The sequence below is a fragment of the Halichoeres trimaculatus genome, unplaced genomic scaffold, assembly GCF_033239565.1.
Source record: "Halichoeres trimaculatus isolate MK-OKI-2021-1 unplaced genomic scaffold, fHalTri1.1 fHalTri1_scaffold_1, whole genome shotgun sequence".
NCBI classification, from domain to species: Eukaryota; Metazoa; Chordata; class Actinopteri; order Labriformes; family Labridae; genus Halichoeres; species Halichoeres trimaculatus.
The window spans coordinates 29,102,600-29,120,772 of NW_027437179.1; the positions used below are offsets into that span (position 1 = coordinate 29,102,600).

General features: G+C 39.8%; 1 protein-coding gene across 4 annotated transcripts in view; it reads left to right on the plus strand.

Moving 5' to 3' along the window:
• kcnab2a (potassium voltage-gated channel subfamily A regulatory beta subunit 2a) overlaps nt 1–18,173 on the plus strand; it is a 105,842-nt gene that overhangs the window by 53,483 nt on the left and 34,186 nt on the right. The window contains exons 1-2 of one of the 4 annotated variants that reach the window (XM_074667816.1): nt 1,862–1,920; nt 4,021–4,307. The exons of 2 other annotated variants lie outside the window; for them this stretch is intronic. In XM_074667816.1, coding sequence (XP_074523917.1) covers nt 1,897–1,920; nt 4,021–4,307 — 311 coding nt within the window. In that variant the 5' untranslated portion in view covers nt 1,862–1,896. Of the gene's footprint in view, nt 1–1,861; nt 1,921–3,936; nt 4,308–18,173 lie in introns of those variants that run through there. One more of the 4 variants, XM_074667810.1, reaches the window with a different exon arrangement.

The following is an 18,173-nucleotide window of genomic DNA, read 5'->3' on the forward strand; positions in this document are numbered from 1 at the left end:
TAAAGAAGAAGTTATTAAATTTCGGAATTAATCCAGGATTTTTTTGAAGGATCCTTTATCATTGTGAGCTAGGGCCATTTTCACTGTATGTGTATACAACTCTGATAAATGGTCAGATTGCTTTGCAAAACAATACAAGACAAAGTCACCATAATTTCTGGCAGATGTAAAAGTACGATCTAGATCCTAGCAATATTCTGGATACAAAGATCCGGTTAATGAAATATGTACTGGGTCATCATCATTTTCAACACTGTCAGGTAACAAATTATCGTACAAACCTGCAACTAACACAAAATTGTAGCAGACAGTCTGCTGAAAGGGAGTATAACATTAAAGTAGGACTAAAGTGTTGCGTGACAAACATTGTATGCTTGGCGAAGGGCTGCCCCCTTCTGAGTGCTTTTCTAGTTGTTTCTCATTTCATCAGTCTAACTTAATTTTTCTGTTTGCATCCAGCTTGGCAAGAGTGAAATCCTCTTTGGAAGATGTCATGATGAAATGTTTTCTTTTCAGCTGCACATCTACTCTCATCTCTAGTCAACACCTGTGCCAAAATAGCTCACCATATAAAGGAGACACAGGAAGAGTTGTTTACTGTAATCTTCTCATTCTTCCTTACCAAAAATAGATATCACTTTATCTAAAGTCTTTATTTTTGAAATTAATTGCGTTATTTCCCTTGGCTTGTATGAGCTGAAATGTTTGGGACGTCATAGTTTTGTATCCCAATTTAGAGTGTCAGGAGGTAAAATCTAGTGTTAAATTATAACATTTGCCTATAAACTGCAACTATTTCAACAGTGAATCACTCTGCAGGAGGCTTCTGATCCTATGTGTGAAGTTCTAGTCTGTGTGATCAGTCCTGTTCTTCCATTCAGGCTCGTACAGTGGTTTGGAAGCTCATCGTATTATCACGGCCAAGGGGAGTTTATCAGAAACTTTGATGAACTTTATTTCAGAGTTACTTTTTAATTTGATGGTTTACCCATCCATCCAGTTAGTATTGCTTATCTGGCTACAAGCTGTGTTCATCTTTTTAATCACATCATTATCTTTTATTTATTTCATTTGTATAACCCTTGATAGTTCTGGTACAAAGTGTTAAAGTACGAAATAACTTCAGGAGTTATCCTTAAATAATTTTGTATTGTGGCAGAGGTGACTGCAAAAGAGTAATTAAGTTGCATTAAATAGATAAAGAAAACATGCAGTAAATTGTATAAGGTAATACAGTGTATAAGAGGATAACAGGACTACTGGTATATATATTTAAGTGTTTAGAGCTTTCCTCATGGTATGACACTGGTGATGACCTTGACCTGAACACAGGGACGCTGAGATGCTGCAAAGCGTTCTTAACTGCTGTGGTTTCCAGAGCGTATTTGAATGTGCAAAGTGGTTATTCTTTTTCTATGTTGTGTCTGTGTGTGAGTGCATGTATAGTTTGTGTTTGCTTGGCTCTGTTTTTGTGTGTGTGTGTGTGTGTGTGTGTCTCATACACACAACACTCAGGCCCTCATTACTGTCCAGCTCTTAGTATTCTTTCCTGTGGAACAACAATCAGAGGCTTTTAGCGCAAAAGCTTTGGTGAATAATTCAGGCCTGATATTATTTGCTGCGGTTGGCAGAAACAAGACGGGCCACTAAACGGCATAAATGGATTTCTTCCATGAGATCTCCCAGGGAGGGGAGGGGAGGAGGAGGAGAGGTGTTGCTTGTGGTGATAGAGTACGGTCCGAGCGGTGTGGGGAGGGAAGGGAAGGGATGCACTCTCTTATATACTAATTGGTTTAGACGCTTCCTAGTAAGACACTCCCAGTTTGGGTGGACCCGCTTCATCGCTGTCTGCAGTGTGTGTTTATAAGAGCAGACTGGCACCCCGCAACCTTGCTCATGAGCCGACCCCCAAGAAACCGGGTGAGTTTGAGGAAAGATTTGCACTCATCGCTGCTTCAGCAGTGTGCTTGTTTGCGTGCATGTCAGGGGCTGGCAAGATGAGGAGGAGTGTTTGGGTGTGGGTTTGTGTGAATGCATGCTGCAGTCTCCTTCTTTTGTTTCTTTTGCATCCAAGTAGGAAAAGTCTGTTTTGATGACTTTTAAATTTGTGGTTAGTTTGTGAATCTGAGAGATCGAAGTCATGTTCTGGTGTCCTAACTGTTGATTTAATATTTCCACAGCAGATACTGTGGTAATAATTTACTGTCCTTTTTGTGTAATGAATACAGTGTTTAATCTTCCTGTGGCTGTGTTATAATTGTGCTTTAAAAAGGAGTTTTGAGTAGGGTAGTGTAACAGAGCTGTAGCTCTGTAGAGTTTCACACAGAGATGGAGAAAGTGCTGATGGAGTGCTGTATTTGTCCGTGGACTTTTAAAAATGATCGATCCAGCTCAGAGCTTATAATATGTTTAGCGTGTAGGGGTAGAGAATCATTTGCAAAGCAGGATGTAGGGACACTGCTTTGATAGTGATTCTAACTAAAAGTTAGTCTTTTGGGGGGGTATAAATAATAAATATATATATATATCTGTGGCTATAGATATTTCCGAACTGTTTTTATTTCCATCAAATACTTGGGCAAATTAAATTCTAAATAATTTTAGATAAAGGTGTTTTATCAGACCAGGAACTCTGTTACTGCATCATGTGCTTATTTTAAATAAATAGCATGGCTGCAATAAATAAATGACTTACATGAAATAATAGATATAATAGATATGCCTTAATTAGAAAAAACTAAGAGAAAGGTCATGTGAAGTTAACATTCAGCCGGTTTACCTTTTTATTTTAACTTATTTTTTTAAACAAACTCATATGTTTGACAGAAGTAATATTCTCATCAAAATTTAAACTTTTTTTTCTTATTTCAATTTCAATCATAAAAATAAAATTTTAAGTCCTAATTATGATTTTGTTCTTTCTCAGGTCAGATGGATGAAAAAAACTGAAACATGGAGAATTCTTTTATTGATCCCCTATTGGGGGAATTTTTGTATTTTTATTTTTACAGCAGCTTGAATGAAACCAAGAAAAGCAAAATGGGATTGTAATAAAAAAATAAAAATAATTACAATATGTACGAATTTGCAGCAAATATAATATAATGGATATTACATACAAAGGCGTTAATGAACAACATACAGCCTTTACCATGACAGTGGCTTTGGCTTAAGTGCTGCAGTGATGTTGAAACTCACACAGTGCTGCCCCCTGTGGAGAAAATCCAGTACAACACTTTGTAGATCTTGAGAAACACAAAAGAAAAGTTATAAAGGGAAGTAGGTACACATTAGTAGAAGAAAAATCAGTCTTTGAGAAAACTTTTTGAAACAAAACTTCTCCTACGGAAGCTTAAAGAAGGATTAGTCATACATTTTAGGATTTTTACGGAGGAACGTCCTACAGTGTTTGAGTCTTACTTCTTTACATGGCATCGTTTTTTTCTGGGAGAGATGGGCTTTCTACTGACTTATTTTTTTTATTTTCAAATTTAAGTTAAATCAAGAAAAACTCTCAGAAAGTTTCTGTCTCATGCCTGTCAAAAAAGAAGAAGGCTTTTTTCATTCAGAAGTAAGGACTGTGTTCCTCTCTTGGTCTCTGCATGTTTGAATGCCTCCCCTCTGCAGACAGCATGTGCCCTCTTTGGTCCTGCTCTTTAATCACCAGCAAGTCACCTGGATCTGCCTATCAGTGTATCCCTGCCATTGTGTACCTGTCAGGGGCGGGTGGAGCGGGGCGATGTTGTGCGACTCTGATTACAGCATGCATGGCCGTGTGCTGCCCAGAGCAGGAGAGAGCAAGTGCTATTTAAGGACGTAGCTGTGCTCCAACAGCTCCTTGCTCTGTCTGTGTCCCCACTTTATTCCTCCCTGCACGGGTCGCCTCAGCATCCCAAGTAGGAACAAGAGAAAGAGGCAGGTGGAGGTGGCGGGGGCATGTTTGCAGGAGGGTATGCAGGTGGCCCCTCGGGGCCTCCGGGCAGGCGCAAGTCTAGTTACTGTCCTCCTGAAAACCTGCAGATTCCAAAACCGGCAGCGCCAGGCAGCGGTGTTCGGAAGAGCAGCAGCAGTGGCAGCGGCAAGATGTTGTCTATGACTTACAGTGAGAGCATCCGGAGCGGGATCAACCGCTACCACTCGGACCAGGGGCTGAACCAGCCACCAGCTCGGCCCCCGGACCAGGCTGAGCTGCAGAGACTCCGGGAACAGAGGATCGCTGCTCAGATTAAGAATATGGAAGACTTCCTGAAGATGAATTGTTTGGCCCTGGAGGAGTGTGTGTCCTATCAGACAGGCATGAAGTACAGGTAAGAGGAAGGCAGAGGATACACCTGAGAGCTGAACAGAGGGGCTGAGAACCTGCAGATGGAAGCAGCTGGTTGAGGGAGGTCAGATACCTGAGGTTTTGTTGATGTTGGTCTCATTGGCGACATTTTGCTATTGATTTAATTCAGATGATGCCTTAATTAGAAACAAATTTGCTGACAGGAACATGTTTCACTCTCTTTATTTCTATCATATAATCCTCTTCTGTCCTCTGGTCGGACTCTACTGTGCAGGTACTAGGGCTCAAGTTTTATTTTAATCATCTAGGTCGATGGTATATTGGCCCAACTACGTGTGAAGGACAGATTGCTCCATAAGGAGTTACCTGGCCCCTTAAAATCTCATGCAGACTTTCTTCTCCTTTTCCTGTTGATCTGGGTTATAATCTACCTTTTCCCCCAACTATTCATTTCATATCTGCCCAGAAGAGACAGATACAACCCCTCTGCGTGTATTGTTGTAGATGTGATGTAAACTAATTTGCTGGTTATGTAGAATGATTCTGGCCATCACAATGGCATTTGATATGAGTCTTTTGTCATTTTGATTTTTAGATTCAGGGTGCCAAAACTTTGAGGAATTTAAACTCATTTTTAGACAAACTTTTAGTCAAAGTGTGAAAGTATTGACTTTATACATTAAGTATTTAAAACAACCTTTAACATTTGTTTGGGTTTTTTTTCTGTCCCATCAGCCAGATGACAGTAACAGTCTTTTTCATGCACCGTTGCTCTCCAAAAGATTGAGCCATACAGAAGGTTCAGCAGCTGTTGTGTTGGCTAATAAGGTCTGTTAAGCTGATGTTGTTCTCGTGGTGGACATGATTAGCTTTCACCACACACACAGGCATGGCTGCTGTTGTTTTTGACTGAGACCAGTGACTAGAACGTGGGCATGGTCGGCTGCTGCTGCTCTCGTGTCTGGGTTGACTAAGTTTTACTCTCGTATGGCCTGCTTTTGTCGAGGCAGTGTCGTATGTCACATTCGATGACATCACTCTGTCAGTTGTGACTTTCATGAAAAGAAGTTTAAAATTACACGAAGCATGTCTTAGTAGTGTTGGAGTCTGAGAGAGACTTGTTGCGCAGCCTGATGAGGCTGCGCAACAAGTGAGGCAAGAAATGTAAGTGTAATTTATGTGCTGTGTTGTAATTAACAGTAAGTATTGGTTTACCTCACAAGTAGAAGGTCATCTAACAGAGTGTCCTGCCAGGACCAGACGTTTCTTGTATCTTGATCAGCCACAGTTCATTAATTGGTGCTGAATTTGGGTCAGCATGTACATGTAACCTCTGACTTGGGCTCATCATTATTTCAGGTGTGTGGTCAGGGAGGCTTTTCAGTGCTTGTTACCTTTCTTAGCACTGATATCACCTTTTTCACCAAACAGTTGAATTAAAGTTTCTCTCCTCAAATTCTATGACTTTCTTTGTACTGTACTTATACTTTCAGTCGTTTGCTTTTTTATCAGACCTATCATGATACAGACACTTCTTTGCACCACTGAAAAAAAGAGTTTCACATTCCTTTTCACAAAACTACTACTGAAACATCATCAATTCATCAATCAACTTTTATTTTTGTAGCACCTTTGATATAAATCAAATACAGTTTTAAGTGTTTTACAATGAATGAAATAGAAGACATCTAAAAATATTAAGATAGACATGTATAAGATAAAAAAAGGCAAAACCTTAAAAAAATATAGAGTAGAAACCAATGCACACCCAAAGCAATAACATATGCTTCACAGTTTAAAAGTAAAAAATAACTTGAAGTATCGAAATAGTAATAGGATATAAAAAAGTTGGGAATAGTTTAAAAAAAAATAGTAATAATAATAGGGGTAAGAATAAAGACATAATACAATATTCAAAATAAAAAATAAAGTAAATGACTTAAATAAAATAAAGATAATTAAAGGTATAAAATAATAAAACTTAACATAAAATGCCAAACTGAATGTATAGGCCCTTAGTTTAAATGTGTCAATATTATTAACTCCTCCCTGATCCTCCACCAGGCTCTTCTACCCCCGTGGAGCCGGAAGAATCCTTTTGGTTCAGGAACTAAAAGCATCTCTAAGATATAGTCTGGTGCTAAGCCATTTAGTGCCTTCAAATCCAATAATAGAATTTTAAAGTCAATATGAAAACTAAGAAGTTGCAGGTGTAAAGATTTTAAAATAAGCATGATGTGCTCTCTTTCAGCAAATGGTCAGTGTGTGTTTTTCTCTGATCTTGTGGTTTTGAGGTTAAACGTACTGTATCTTTAAAACAAGACAAAGAGATGAGAGAGCTTGTTATTGCCCTCGAAACACAACACTCTTAGCAAGGCCAATGGGGCATTGGAGGACTTTCCCTGAAAGAGCCAGGCAGTAGATAAAGGAGCTGGATAGAGTTCAGTCAGACAACACAGGAAGCGTTGTGTCTCCTGTTTTAGCTATATGGAGTTTGGCTGTTGTCGTATAGATTTCTGTTGTGACTAAACGCTAATGGAGAGCGGTAATGACCTCCACTTAGGCGTTCAAACATGCAAAGCAATGCTTGATAGTAAGTCTGTTGTGCTTGCTGAGAGAAGCTTTGATGCACAGTAGGAGTATTACATCTTGTTTCCTTTGGATAATACAAACATTTTATCGCTATTTTAATAAAGCTTCTTAAGTTTAATTTTTTAGAGTATGTGGCTACTTGGAGCTTTTTTTTTGGGTAGTATAAGTTAAGCTGTCATGCTTGATGTTGGACACTAGGGGGCAGACATACATTAGAAAAGCTTGCTAATGCCCAGGAACCAAATGAGCACTTATCAGCACATTAAAAAATGCAGCAGACACACAGAAAACAAGAAGCGTTGACCTTTTGTTACCAGAGTAATTTAAGACCAACATCTTCTTTATTAGATTAGAAACATCAGTCAACAAAAAATGGACTTTATGTAGTGGACTATTAATCGAATCACAAAAAACAGAACAAATATGACAAAAAATGATGGAGAAAAACTGATTTCTAATACAAAAAATGTTATTATAGTACATTATATATTTTTATGAGCCACAAAAGTTATTTTTATTTTCCCACCTGAACAACAGTCAAAACTCCAAGCGTAATGACTCTGATTTCAAAGAGAGGGTTTTAGCAAATCCCAACACCCAAAAAGCTGGAAGTGGAAAGTATAAATGAAGAATTTTTATATAAAAATGGGTGGAAATAAAAACTGTAAAAATGTTCTTTTGTTTTGGAAAGCATCAAATCAGTTAATTATAAATTAAAAAAAAGTCTCTGCCACAAGATTTGAGCAAATCTATTAGGGCAGAAGAGTGTTCTATATATTTTTTTTTTCAAGTTGGGGAAAGAACTCATTTTACTTGAAGATGGAATTTATTATATGTCTTTGTCATTGTCTGCTGATTCCCACTAGATGGTGCAAGTTTTCCACTTAAGCAGCTCAGTCAATTGATCCACATTCCTCCCACTGCACTCACAGTCATTATGCATCCACTGAACATAGTGAGCGCATCACTCACTGCACTCCTACGCTGTGCAGCATCCTGGAACATCTAGTTTTAATATATTTGTCAGCTTCATGTGTGACTTCACTCTCAGCTTTGAGAGTATCTCCACCCACTGCATGATTTCCAAAAAAAAATGAAAAGTGGGCACAGGGCAGAGAAGTGGGAAGAGCTGGGAAAGGTGGGAGTGTTTTTTTCCCAGTAACATTGATTAGTTGAGTTCAATGTGAGTTTAATATTGTTGTTTTTTCATGTTTAATAAATTTTAGGACATAGGTTGGACTTAATGCACTGTCTCAAAAACCATCCATAGATCAGATCCGATTTCCAGAAGTGGGGTTGTTGTCATCTTTCGGGCCATTTTCCAACTGTTTTACACAGATAACTATGAATTTGGAATTTCCCTTTTTATTACCAGCGCACTAAAACCACAGTTTAAGATGAACCAAGCAGTAGAGCAGCCCTGTCATTAGGTGGCAACATAGAGGTATGCTTCTTATTTCTTCATAGGTCCATTGCTTCTGCCTTATAGCATCATTGAGTGTTTTCTCAACATTTCCTGCTTTCATGCACAAGTCCACACTTCACCGACCCCTCACTTTCACTTATTTCTGAACCTATACTCACACTACACCTTTTGATGAAAGCACAAATCTGCACAAAGCCACCTGTAATACTTTGTGTCCACATTTTCTTCCAATCTCAGCAGCTACTGCAGCATGCATGTGTGCCAGCCTGGGCAACTGTGACGTTTTTCTTCAGGCGATCCCCTACTCCAGTGCTAAATTTAGCCACAGACTCATGTCCACAGCTGCAGCTGGATACAGCTGAGCGGACTGCAGCCGAACCTGTTCATGCACCGTTTTACCTCAAGCCCCCTGCATGCAGTCTTGCTACATGGATTCAGGAAGCTGAGGAAGCCATGCTTAACGTTTGTCACCAGAGTGGGCGATGATGTTTTCTGTATTTGGACTGATACAGATTTGGTTTCCAGCGGTGACCTCTCTAGTTCCTCTCTGAGCTATCTCCGGCTGGTCGACTCTGACAGCTTGTCAAAATGTTCTTCTCAGAAATGTTGTGTGGGCATGCCAGAGATTACACAATTCTATTTTGTTTAGATTGTTGCTTTATTTAGATTTAAGCTTCATATATATGGCACCTTAACTAGACCTCATGATTACAGTTTATGTTCTGGTTCCTCAGATTTGACAGAAACTTTAATCATCTTCCTACTATCGCCTGCTCTTATTAGATCATACTTGAAGGTATTACTTTGACATCAATAACAAATGTAAACACCCATAAATTTGGAAGCGCATAAAGCTTTTGTTGCTCTATTTGATACGCTGTAAGAATATATTTCATGAAATAGAAGGAATACAGAGTAATTCTGCTTCCATCATTGAAATAACTTAAACAGCATCTGGCAAATTCATGAATATTGCTATTAAGTTTGGTTAACTGCTAATTCTTGTCGATATCACATTCTCTAAAGCAATGTAGCAGCTGTTTTACAGTCAGTTTTATTACAAGGCTTGTAACTGTCCTGCTTCTGCAAACAAGAGGAAAAAAAGAGAAAGAGGGAGCAGCCCAAAAGTGGTTGGTTGACATAGAGATAAAATTAAAAAAAGAGTCCACATAACTCAAAATCAATGTGCATAAACATGTCTACGCCTCAAGTAGATCAAATTACAACTCAAAAACTAATAAACTCAGTTTTAGAATATCAAAATCGATTTTGAATAATATTAAAAATCAATTTTATGCATGTATACAATTATTCAAATTCAGTTTCTGGTGGAATATATCTCAGCCCATACTCCTTGCACTATCGTGTAGAAAGGTGCCGCACTGCAGGTGCTGTATTTGCTTGCAGAATTTGCTGAAGTCACACGTCTTCTTGCCTTCTCTGTGCGTGTCACTCTGCTCTGCCCTTCGTCGCAGCCACTACTCTGCTAACTTTCTCCATTCTATTGTTGGCAAATACAGACAGTTTGTCTCATAAAGAAATGGTCCCTGTTTTTTTGGAAGTACTGACCTGCAGATGATTGAGAGGAGCTTCACAGCAGGGCCAATAATTGATGCCCAAGCAGGCTCATTATATTTGTAAGATTTTTATAAAATGCACATGGAGAGTACAGTCTCTGTAGATACACACACTGTTGCACACTTGTTCTGGATTATGAATGATAATTGAGTGGAAATATTTTATTTTGTGTTATATTTTGCTAATTACTTTTAGTTGGCCCTGGAATTAAATGTAATTTGGATAAGAACATTCACTCTTCAAAGTGCTGAAACATTTAATTTTGGTACTCGACACCTATATTAATGTTGCATGAATTTATTCTTTCCTCAAACCATGTTTTTTCTTGTTTCTATAAATGAGTGTCTGTCTGTCTTTCTGTCTGTCTGTCTGTCTGTCTGTCTGTCTGTCTGTCTGTCTGACTGTCTGTCTGTCTGTGTGTCTGTCTGTCTGTCTGTCACTGGAGGCGACAGAGTTATTGCTCTGTACTTTCTGAAAGCCCAGTAGTGACAGGCAGTGAGAGGACCTCCCTGCGATACTTAGCCTTGTAGACACACTAGTTTTTTAGAATTGTGCTGTTGTCACTTTGGATCCTGTAAAACTTGCGACTTAACAACATTCAGCACATATTTCCCAAGTTGTCAAGTTTCATTACTGAGTAAAAGGTGAGGTTTTGTTTGTTTGAAACTTCTCCTAGGGCCAGGTCTATTGCTTTGGCTCCTATTGAACACCCTTACATGATGCATAAGGGTAAAACGTGTCGAAAATCCTGCTGCAGTTGATTTTCTTCTTGTGATAGATTATGTATCCTATGATACAGAGGGTCCTTTGGCAACAGATGTAAATCTCCTCATTGACAAGAACTGCAATGTAAGGATGTTGCTTGGGAATACCTAGCAAAAGGGCATCTTTTTTAAATAAGTCTTAATACCATTACAGCAAAGACTTAGAGTTTGCTAAAGTTTTAGTTTATGCTAAAGATTTTCTTTGGATTTCTACTGGCTTTTCTCACCTTTTTATATCCTCTTAGTATCAGCTTATGGTAGGGTTTCTGTTTTGTTTTGTTGATCCCCCTGATCTTTTTGTGACTTCATTACATATCCTCCTCTGTAATCCTATCCTTTTCTCCTGTATCAGTCCATTTGCTGTCTCTTTGTTTCTCTCCTATTCTGGTGAAGTGTAACATATGTGTGTATTGTATGACCTATTCTGCCTGATAGATCTCAAGGTGTGAGGTCAGGACTGGTGGTTGGACAAAAGGGCAAACGCTTAAAGCTGATCTGACCTCTCTTAATGTCACAGTCAGCCGAGCACTTCATGGGGCTGCCTTTTTCTCTAGATGTTTTACTGTTAAAGGCTATCCAGAGACAGATACCATAGCAGAGATGTTATAATGAACCATCTGTTTCATAAGCTTGGTTTAACCTCAATTTAACCCCTAGTGTGACAGGACCATCAGAGGCTTATATTTCAATGGTATTTGCCACAAACCAGATCAGTGATTTACTGTAATGGATCTTTGTTGTGGATCTTCAGAGCAGTGGACATTTGGATTTTTATGTAATATGTTTTGTCTCAGTGTGCTTCAATCTGTGTGAAAAATATATTTCAGGAAAGTTGTTTCAAGCATCAATTTTATCCAACATATGTATTTTATCACTAGTTATTGTTTAACAGTACAGAATTGGCTGGACAAGTTATAGCATTTCAACATTTAAATATGTCAGTTTACAATTTATAGCACCAACTTAAAAATAGGATAAGGAGTATGTTTAAAAATTAATTGGCAAATAATTCTACAAAATAAATAAATTAATTAAAAAGAAATAAAAGGCTGGTGTTGACCTTGAACTTCTCTTAATTTGAGATTTTCAGTGTTCACTACCTGGCTTAGTCCAAAAGTTTAAAATTTCATTACCTTTGCTTTGGAATTACTGGTATACAAGTAATTTTTTATGCCACACAGTCCAGTAGCATTTTTTTTTACTGCTTCTTTACCCATCAAACCATGCTGGCCAGTTTAACCGATGTTATTGGTAAAGCTAATGTCATGAAATTAACGATTTTAAGTTGCTGTTTTCACTGTCAAAGAAAATAACATGTTTTATGTCTTATATTTATAACAGAAAAGTGCAATTTTTCATACTGACAATTAAACTTAAATTTGATTGTAATAGACTTAATTGCAATGTAATGTTTTTTAAAAAACATCATGTGTCTTTTATACTGATATGGTTATTGATTCATGAAGAATCAAGTAGTTTGTTTGGCTACCTTTGAAATATACTTTTAATAAAATATAGATATATATATTTTACCAGGGTGTAACTGTACAACTGGCAAATGGAACCTCTAAAAAGGTGTTTGTTAATTGAAGGAGATAGCATAACGCCATGGACTGAGATTACTGGTTGGGTCTGTGAGATGCTGAACCAGAGTAAACCACGGTGACTGTTAGTTGTAAAGTGTCTTGTAAAAAACTTCTTGGACATGATAAAAAGGTTAAGTGCAGGCTTTGATAGTCCAACCTTGTCTAACTACACACAGAGAGTAAGGCACCCAGCAGAACATGCAGCGATTATTCGATTATTCATGCCTGTCCCTAATATTTGCAGTTAGATAAAAGGGTCTGTCCCTACAAAAAAAAATCTTTAAAGATTTAGACTAATACTGGATAAGGAAGCTGCTATATTGTTGGTAGAGGTAACTTCAGTGACTAAGGATATGCACTTTCCCACGCTGTGGAGAAAGCTACATCACATCATGAGAAAATTTTTGTATAAGCAGGTATTACATAATGAAGGCAGCCAGAACTGAGCAGTGCCTAGACTTAATCCCTGTAGAACACCACATTTGATTTCAGAAGTTAAAAAGATAAGTTATCCAGAATAACCAATTAATTGTTTGGTCCAGTTCATCTAAACCAGACCTTTCTACCACCACAACCCAAGGCTTGCAAGTAGTCCGAACACAAGGTGCCAAATCTTTCTTTCTAGTGCAAGGATTTCATGCCACTAAAATTTCTTCACCAGAGAGCAATTCTGCCCAGCATCGCTTCTCTACGTGAACATTCCCATAGGTTTGACAAATACACACATAGGCAGGCAGGCGGGAGGATCTTGTGCTGAAAAGGACAGATTATTCTGTTCCCTCTTCTCACTCTCTCTTTCTTCAGATTAGTGAGCACACTCCCTGGGACTGTGTATCTCAGCTCTGTTTGGTTTGAGCACACCTTGTTCCACAAGCAGTGGTGCTGAAATCCCATCACTGCTGTTTTGTGACCAATTTATTTTTACTCTCATTGTGTGTTTAGTGTGTGGCTGTTATTTCAAATTTAATTAAATATGTAATTTCCCCTTAGTTAAATAACACCCAATCTGTGCTATCACCCAGACCTCTTAAACTAAAGCTAAAGGGTCTAAATATTACATCAGAACAAGGGTTCCCCCCCTCCGTGGTTGATTGTCTCAGCTCTCCTGCTCTGTTAGATGTGTCAGCAGGGACCGCTGAACCGACAACTCCTCCTGAGCCCTGCTGTCTGCTGGGAATCTGTCGTGTTTACTGGAGAGTTAAGAAATGCAGCTGCTCACAGATGCGACCTATGTCTCTCTTAATTCCTCTTTTTTTTTCGGAGGAATTCCCAGTTATGATTGGTCCCTGATAAACCTTATTGTCAGCCCTCTTTGTATTTGGAACATTACGATATTCAGGAAAGCAGCTGGTACAGTTTGTTTTGTACAGAAATAAAGCACCGTGATACAACAATAAACCAGTATTTTTAACGTGGTTAATTGAGGAGCATCCCCATCACAACAATGAAGCACTCAGGCATTTGAAATGTTCAGCCTCTGAATGCATTAAGCTGCAAAAAAGCTGCATCACCACATCTGTCGATCAGCACCGTCAATCTGTCTGACCCCAACATTGGTTTCCATTAACTCTCCTAAACCCCTTCACCCACTCTGTAACGTACACACACACACAAACACAAAGAGACAAACACACACTCCTCTGCCTCACAAACCCTCATCTCAGGGCTGCTATCCTTTTCACTTGGTTACTCAAATCCTCTAACGCTGTTCAATTAAACCCTCGGTAAGTGGAACTTAAACCTCCTCTGGACAGCTGGCAGACGCTTTCACACGATACAACTGTGATCTTTTTCTACTACAGCTGAGTATTCAATCTATTCACAATCACCACCTGCCACAAATGACATTGTCCTGGCGTGAAGCCTGAGGATAGGCTTTCTTAAGTTAACAGAGTGAGATGTGCTAAAAGAGAGCTGCAACTAGAGGCAGAGAAAGCAGCTTATTTTCCACGAGTTTATTTTCATGATTGTTAGTTGTTCTGTTCACCCAACATGAAGGATTCTCCGCTTTAAGACGTAACATCCTTGTTAAATTGCAAATATCAGAGGCAGCCTTCTCAGAGGATCTTAGTTTACGGAAACAGAAAACCAGCGCCTGCTAAACTAGCTTGGACAGATGAGGCGCAGCGCCCTGCAGCACCTCAGGATGTAGGTTCGTGTGCCAATCTTAGCTCCATGGAGGTACCCCGACTGCCCTCGAGAGCAAATTAGTGAAAGACGGCATGAGACAATCTCTGCAGTGACGGATGTCAAAAGTGGGAATCCTTCTCCCCCTTTCAGTAGCCAAGGGCGGTCTTTGTATTTTGACTATGCTCACTGTGCAGAATTGATTCAGGGAGCCAGTGACTATTTTTAGAGCCGATGCTGCCGTTGTGGTGAAGGATCACGGCTCATGACGCTGCTTCTACAGTACGTCTGTGGTCAGAGGAGTTTCTAACGCTCTGGTGATTAAAGTTGCTGCCTTCCACCTCCATGCCACTGTGATCCTTTACAGCAGTATGTGGGCTGTTTGAAAGAGGTCAGCTGTCTGAGCTAAAATCCCCCTGTTCAAGGAAGGACTACTGAGGATTCATTACGGTGTGGGATCATTGATTCCCAATCAGGGGATGGAGAATGAGCAGAACAAAACCAATAATTTTTATTGTGTGCGAATCCTGGGTGTGTGCTCTGCAGCTTGTCTTTTGTAGTATTGGGAGCAAGGGATAAAGGTTGTCAATGACTGAGATGCTTGTCTCTACAGTTGTTTGGCTTCATCAGGAATTAAACGTCTCATTGTTTTCCTTCCACACAATCCTAAAAAAAGAGCACTATTGTTACTATTTGTGAGTTTCACTCCGCTGTAGTCGTGATCAGGAAAGAACACACATGTTCTGCCGTACATCCTCGGCTCCTCTTCTCCTCCTCTGCATGCTGAATGAAGAGCAGGGCCCTATCAGCGCCCTGCATTCACTCACAGTGATTGAGTGTCTGAAAGGGATTTAGGCGGCTCACTAGATTTTTTTTGGATAACCACAAATAAGGTACTTAATCAAAGCAAGGAGACGAAGGCCACGGCACAGAGGAGAACATTGTTGGAAGATGTGGAGTGGGAGGAGATGGGTTTCTTGTCAAGGTTTGTTCGTGCAGCTGTGCTATCTAACAACTAGCCGAGTCCAGCTCTGACAAAGAAGCGATGGGATTTGGCGTTCATACATTGTTCACAGGAGGATTTGAAAATTGCTTTTTTATTTTTTATAATAAAAGAAGTCACCCACTGTGCACTGCCTTTACACTGTGACACTAATTAGCAATTAAACAACGTCATTCACAAGCTTTATGTAAAGACCGGCGTTTTTTTTATTTTTAGTCCAGCATCCCTTTATGAATGATTTATCTCATGACTAACAATGAATGGAGGGTTCATTCCAACTTAGCTCCAACAGATTCTGATGAATGAGCACAAAGCAGTTTAAAGTTCAGTAAAGGCCACAATTCCCTCAGTAATACCACAGAGGGAAGAAATCCTAATTAAAGTGTGCATGTAGGACTAAATGAGATAATTAAAGTGTGGGGTTTTGTTCGGTCTGACTTTGATGGCGGGGTTCACTAACAGGCCAGGAGGCAGTGTGTCCTCTGCAGTGTGATTTGATGTGTCACTCAGTGGAAAACATCCCTAATGAAACAAACAGAGGTGCATGAGACCTCCCCCTCAGCAATGGCGTTAATACATTGCAGTAAGCGTTGTGTGTTGGTAAAGCAGGGACATGTGGGACAAGGTTGTGGATTTCTTGCTTAAGACAGCGGTGGGTATAGCCCAGTAACTGCAGGCATACTCACAGCTAACACGCTAACCCCTTCTAGCGCAGGGATTTCTTTCAGGGAACCACACATGTCATCATGCGCTGACAGGGTGTCAGTCATCTGAGCATCGTCTCCCCTGTTTATCTGCTCCTCTGATACTGTTTTTGTTTACCAGATTTATTCAAAGGGAGATGAATCGCATGCTGTCAGTCTGAAGAAAGTTGGCAGATGTGCCTGTTCTGAATTATTAAATCATAGTAAGTGTGACAGGCATGCTTTATTGGATTTGTTGCTGACTCTGTTGGCAAATTTTGTAGCAGTTTATGGCTCCAAGTGTTTTTGTTGAATTATAAAGGTCTTGTGCATGCCTTGTTATGTAATCTGTATTTTAGACATTTTACAGGACTGTGAATGAAGTCCATAAACACAGACTGGTGCAGTGTGGTTTGCACATGAAAAATGGTGGCTCTATTGATTCCTTAAGGTGACGGATCACTCTTCTGTCAGATGATGCATGCTTTTATTGATTACCGTACCTGGCAGTGCAGCCTTGTCAATAAATGAGTAGATTTTTAGATGCAGATAAATCAACATTAAAGGACTTGTATGTAACACCAATGGCAAAAAATCAGTCTTCATAGGGAGAAGCAGTGGCAGGAAGGTGAAATCCTTTAAATCATACTGAAAGGAAGAGGTCCATTTTTATACAAATACTCTCTTTTACATATTTTACCATGCTGAATAATTTTGCATGTGCCTTGACTGGATTTTGTGAATATGTAACATACGTTCTCCCAGCTGTGGAATTTTTTCGTCAGGCTTGTTATGTCAATTTAGAATGAATCACAAGACTGACACTGTATCTGTGCAGACTGAGCTCCTGTCCCTGGCCTCTCCCACTTCTCATTACCGTCCCCATGTCACGACTCCTAGGGGCCCTGAAGCAGAGCAGAGCGGACTGGATGAGGGCATCAGGTTTCCACGGCAGTGGAGCTGTGTGCATGCACCGTACCTAGTGCAGACTCCTGCTCTCATGCTCAACTGCTCTGTCACAATGAGCACAGTGAGTCTGTTGGGGGGGCATCAGGTCCAAATCTGTTACTCATCACCATGACCTGAAGTTCAAGGTGTAACCATGCAGAGGAAACAAGAAGCCTCCTGATTCTGCTGCTGCTGTTTCAACTTATACCCAGTCATTCCCTGAATATGATATTTCTACCAGGGCATCCCCTTGGACCCTTCATACGCTCTTTTGTCATCTGAGCATTCAAAAAGTCGTCTAGGGCTTGCGCTCTCTGCTCTTTGCTCACAGCATGAATTTTAAATCAGATTTCAGTTGAATTAAACCACCTTCCTCCCCGGGGTTCTATTTAAGTCTAGTAGAGCAAAAGGTCAGCACTCCAAGAATAGGGCTGTCAGTTAGCAGCAGCCTGTTTGCCGGATTCCTTTGATGGAGGTCACTTCTTCGACTGCTTTACTGTATGAGCCTGCTCTTGATGGCATCTCTTTTAATTATCTCCATGGCACACGAGCTGGTCCTCCTAGATAAGCTTCGGTATTATATTACCGGGAGCATGTGTCTCATCCACTGTCCCTTCAATCCACAGCCGCTGTTGCGTTCAGTCCAATTACCCCGGTGTTTACTTTCAACCCCCCAACCATTATCATATTTTTGCTGCTCATTTTTCATCCTGATGTTCCTCAACTGGCTTAAAAGTGGTTTTAATTTTTAGCAGATCAGTTTGTCTTCTTGATAACAAGCAATAAGAGATGTTGCACACTCACATTTATGAGATGTTACCCAAGCCAAAGAAATCCGCAAAATTTGTAAATTCTTCAAATCTCTCAAAATTTAATACCACCGTGATGAAGACATTACAGCTCCCACTTGTGTGTCTGTGTGTAACAACTCAGCCTGAGACATATATTCTCACAGATAAAGTTACATAATGAATTTTTCATGGGCAGTTGAGCACACCCACGTGAGAGCCCCCTTTCTGGGGGCCAAAGCTTTTTGCCAAGTCCTGACCATAGAGCACTCAGCTTCCCCTCTTTTTCCTCTGAAAGAATAAAGCACATTAAAGCACACTGCAGGGCAACAGACGGACAAAGATTAACACGAATACAAAACCCACTACCCTTTTTCTTAAGAGCGCTGCTGT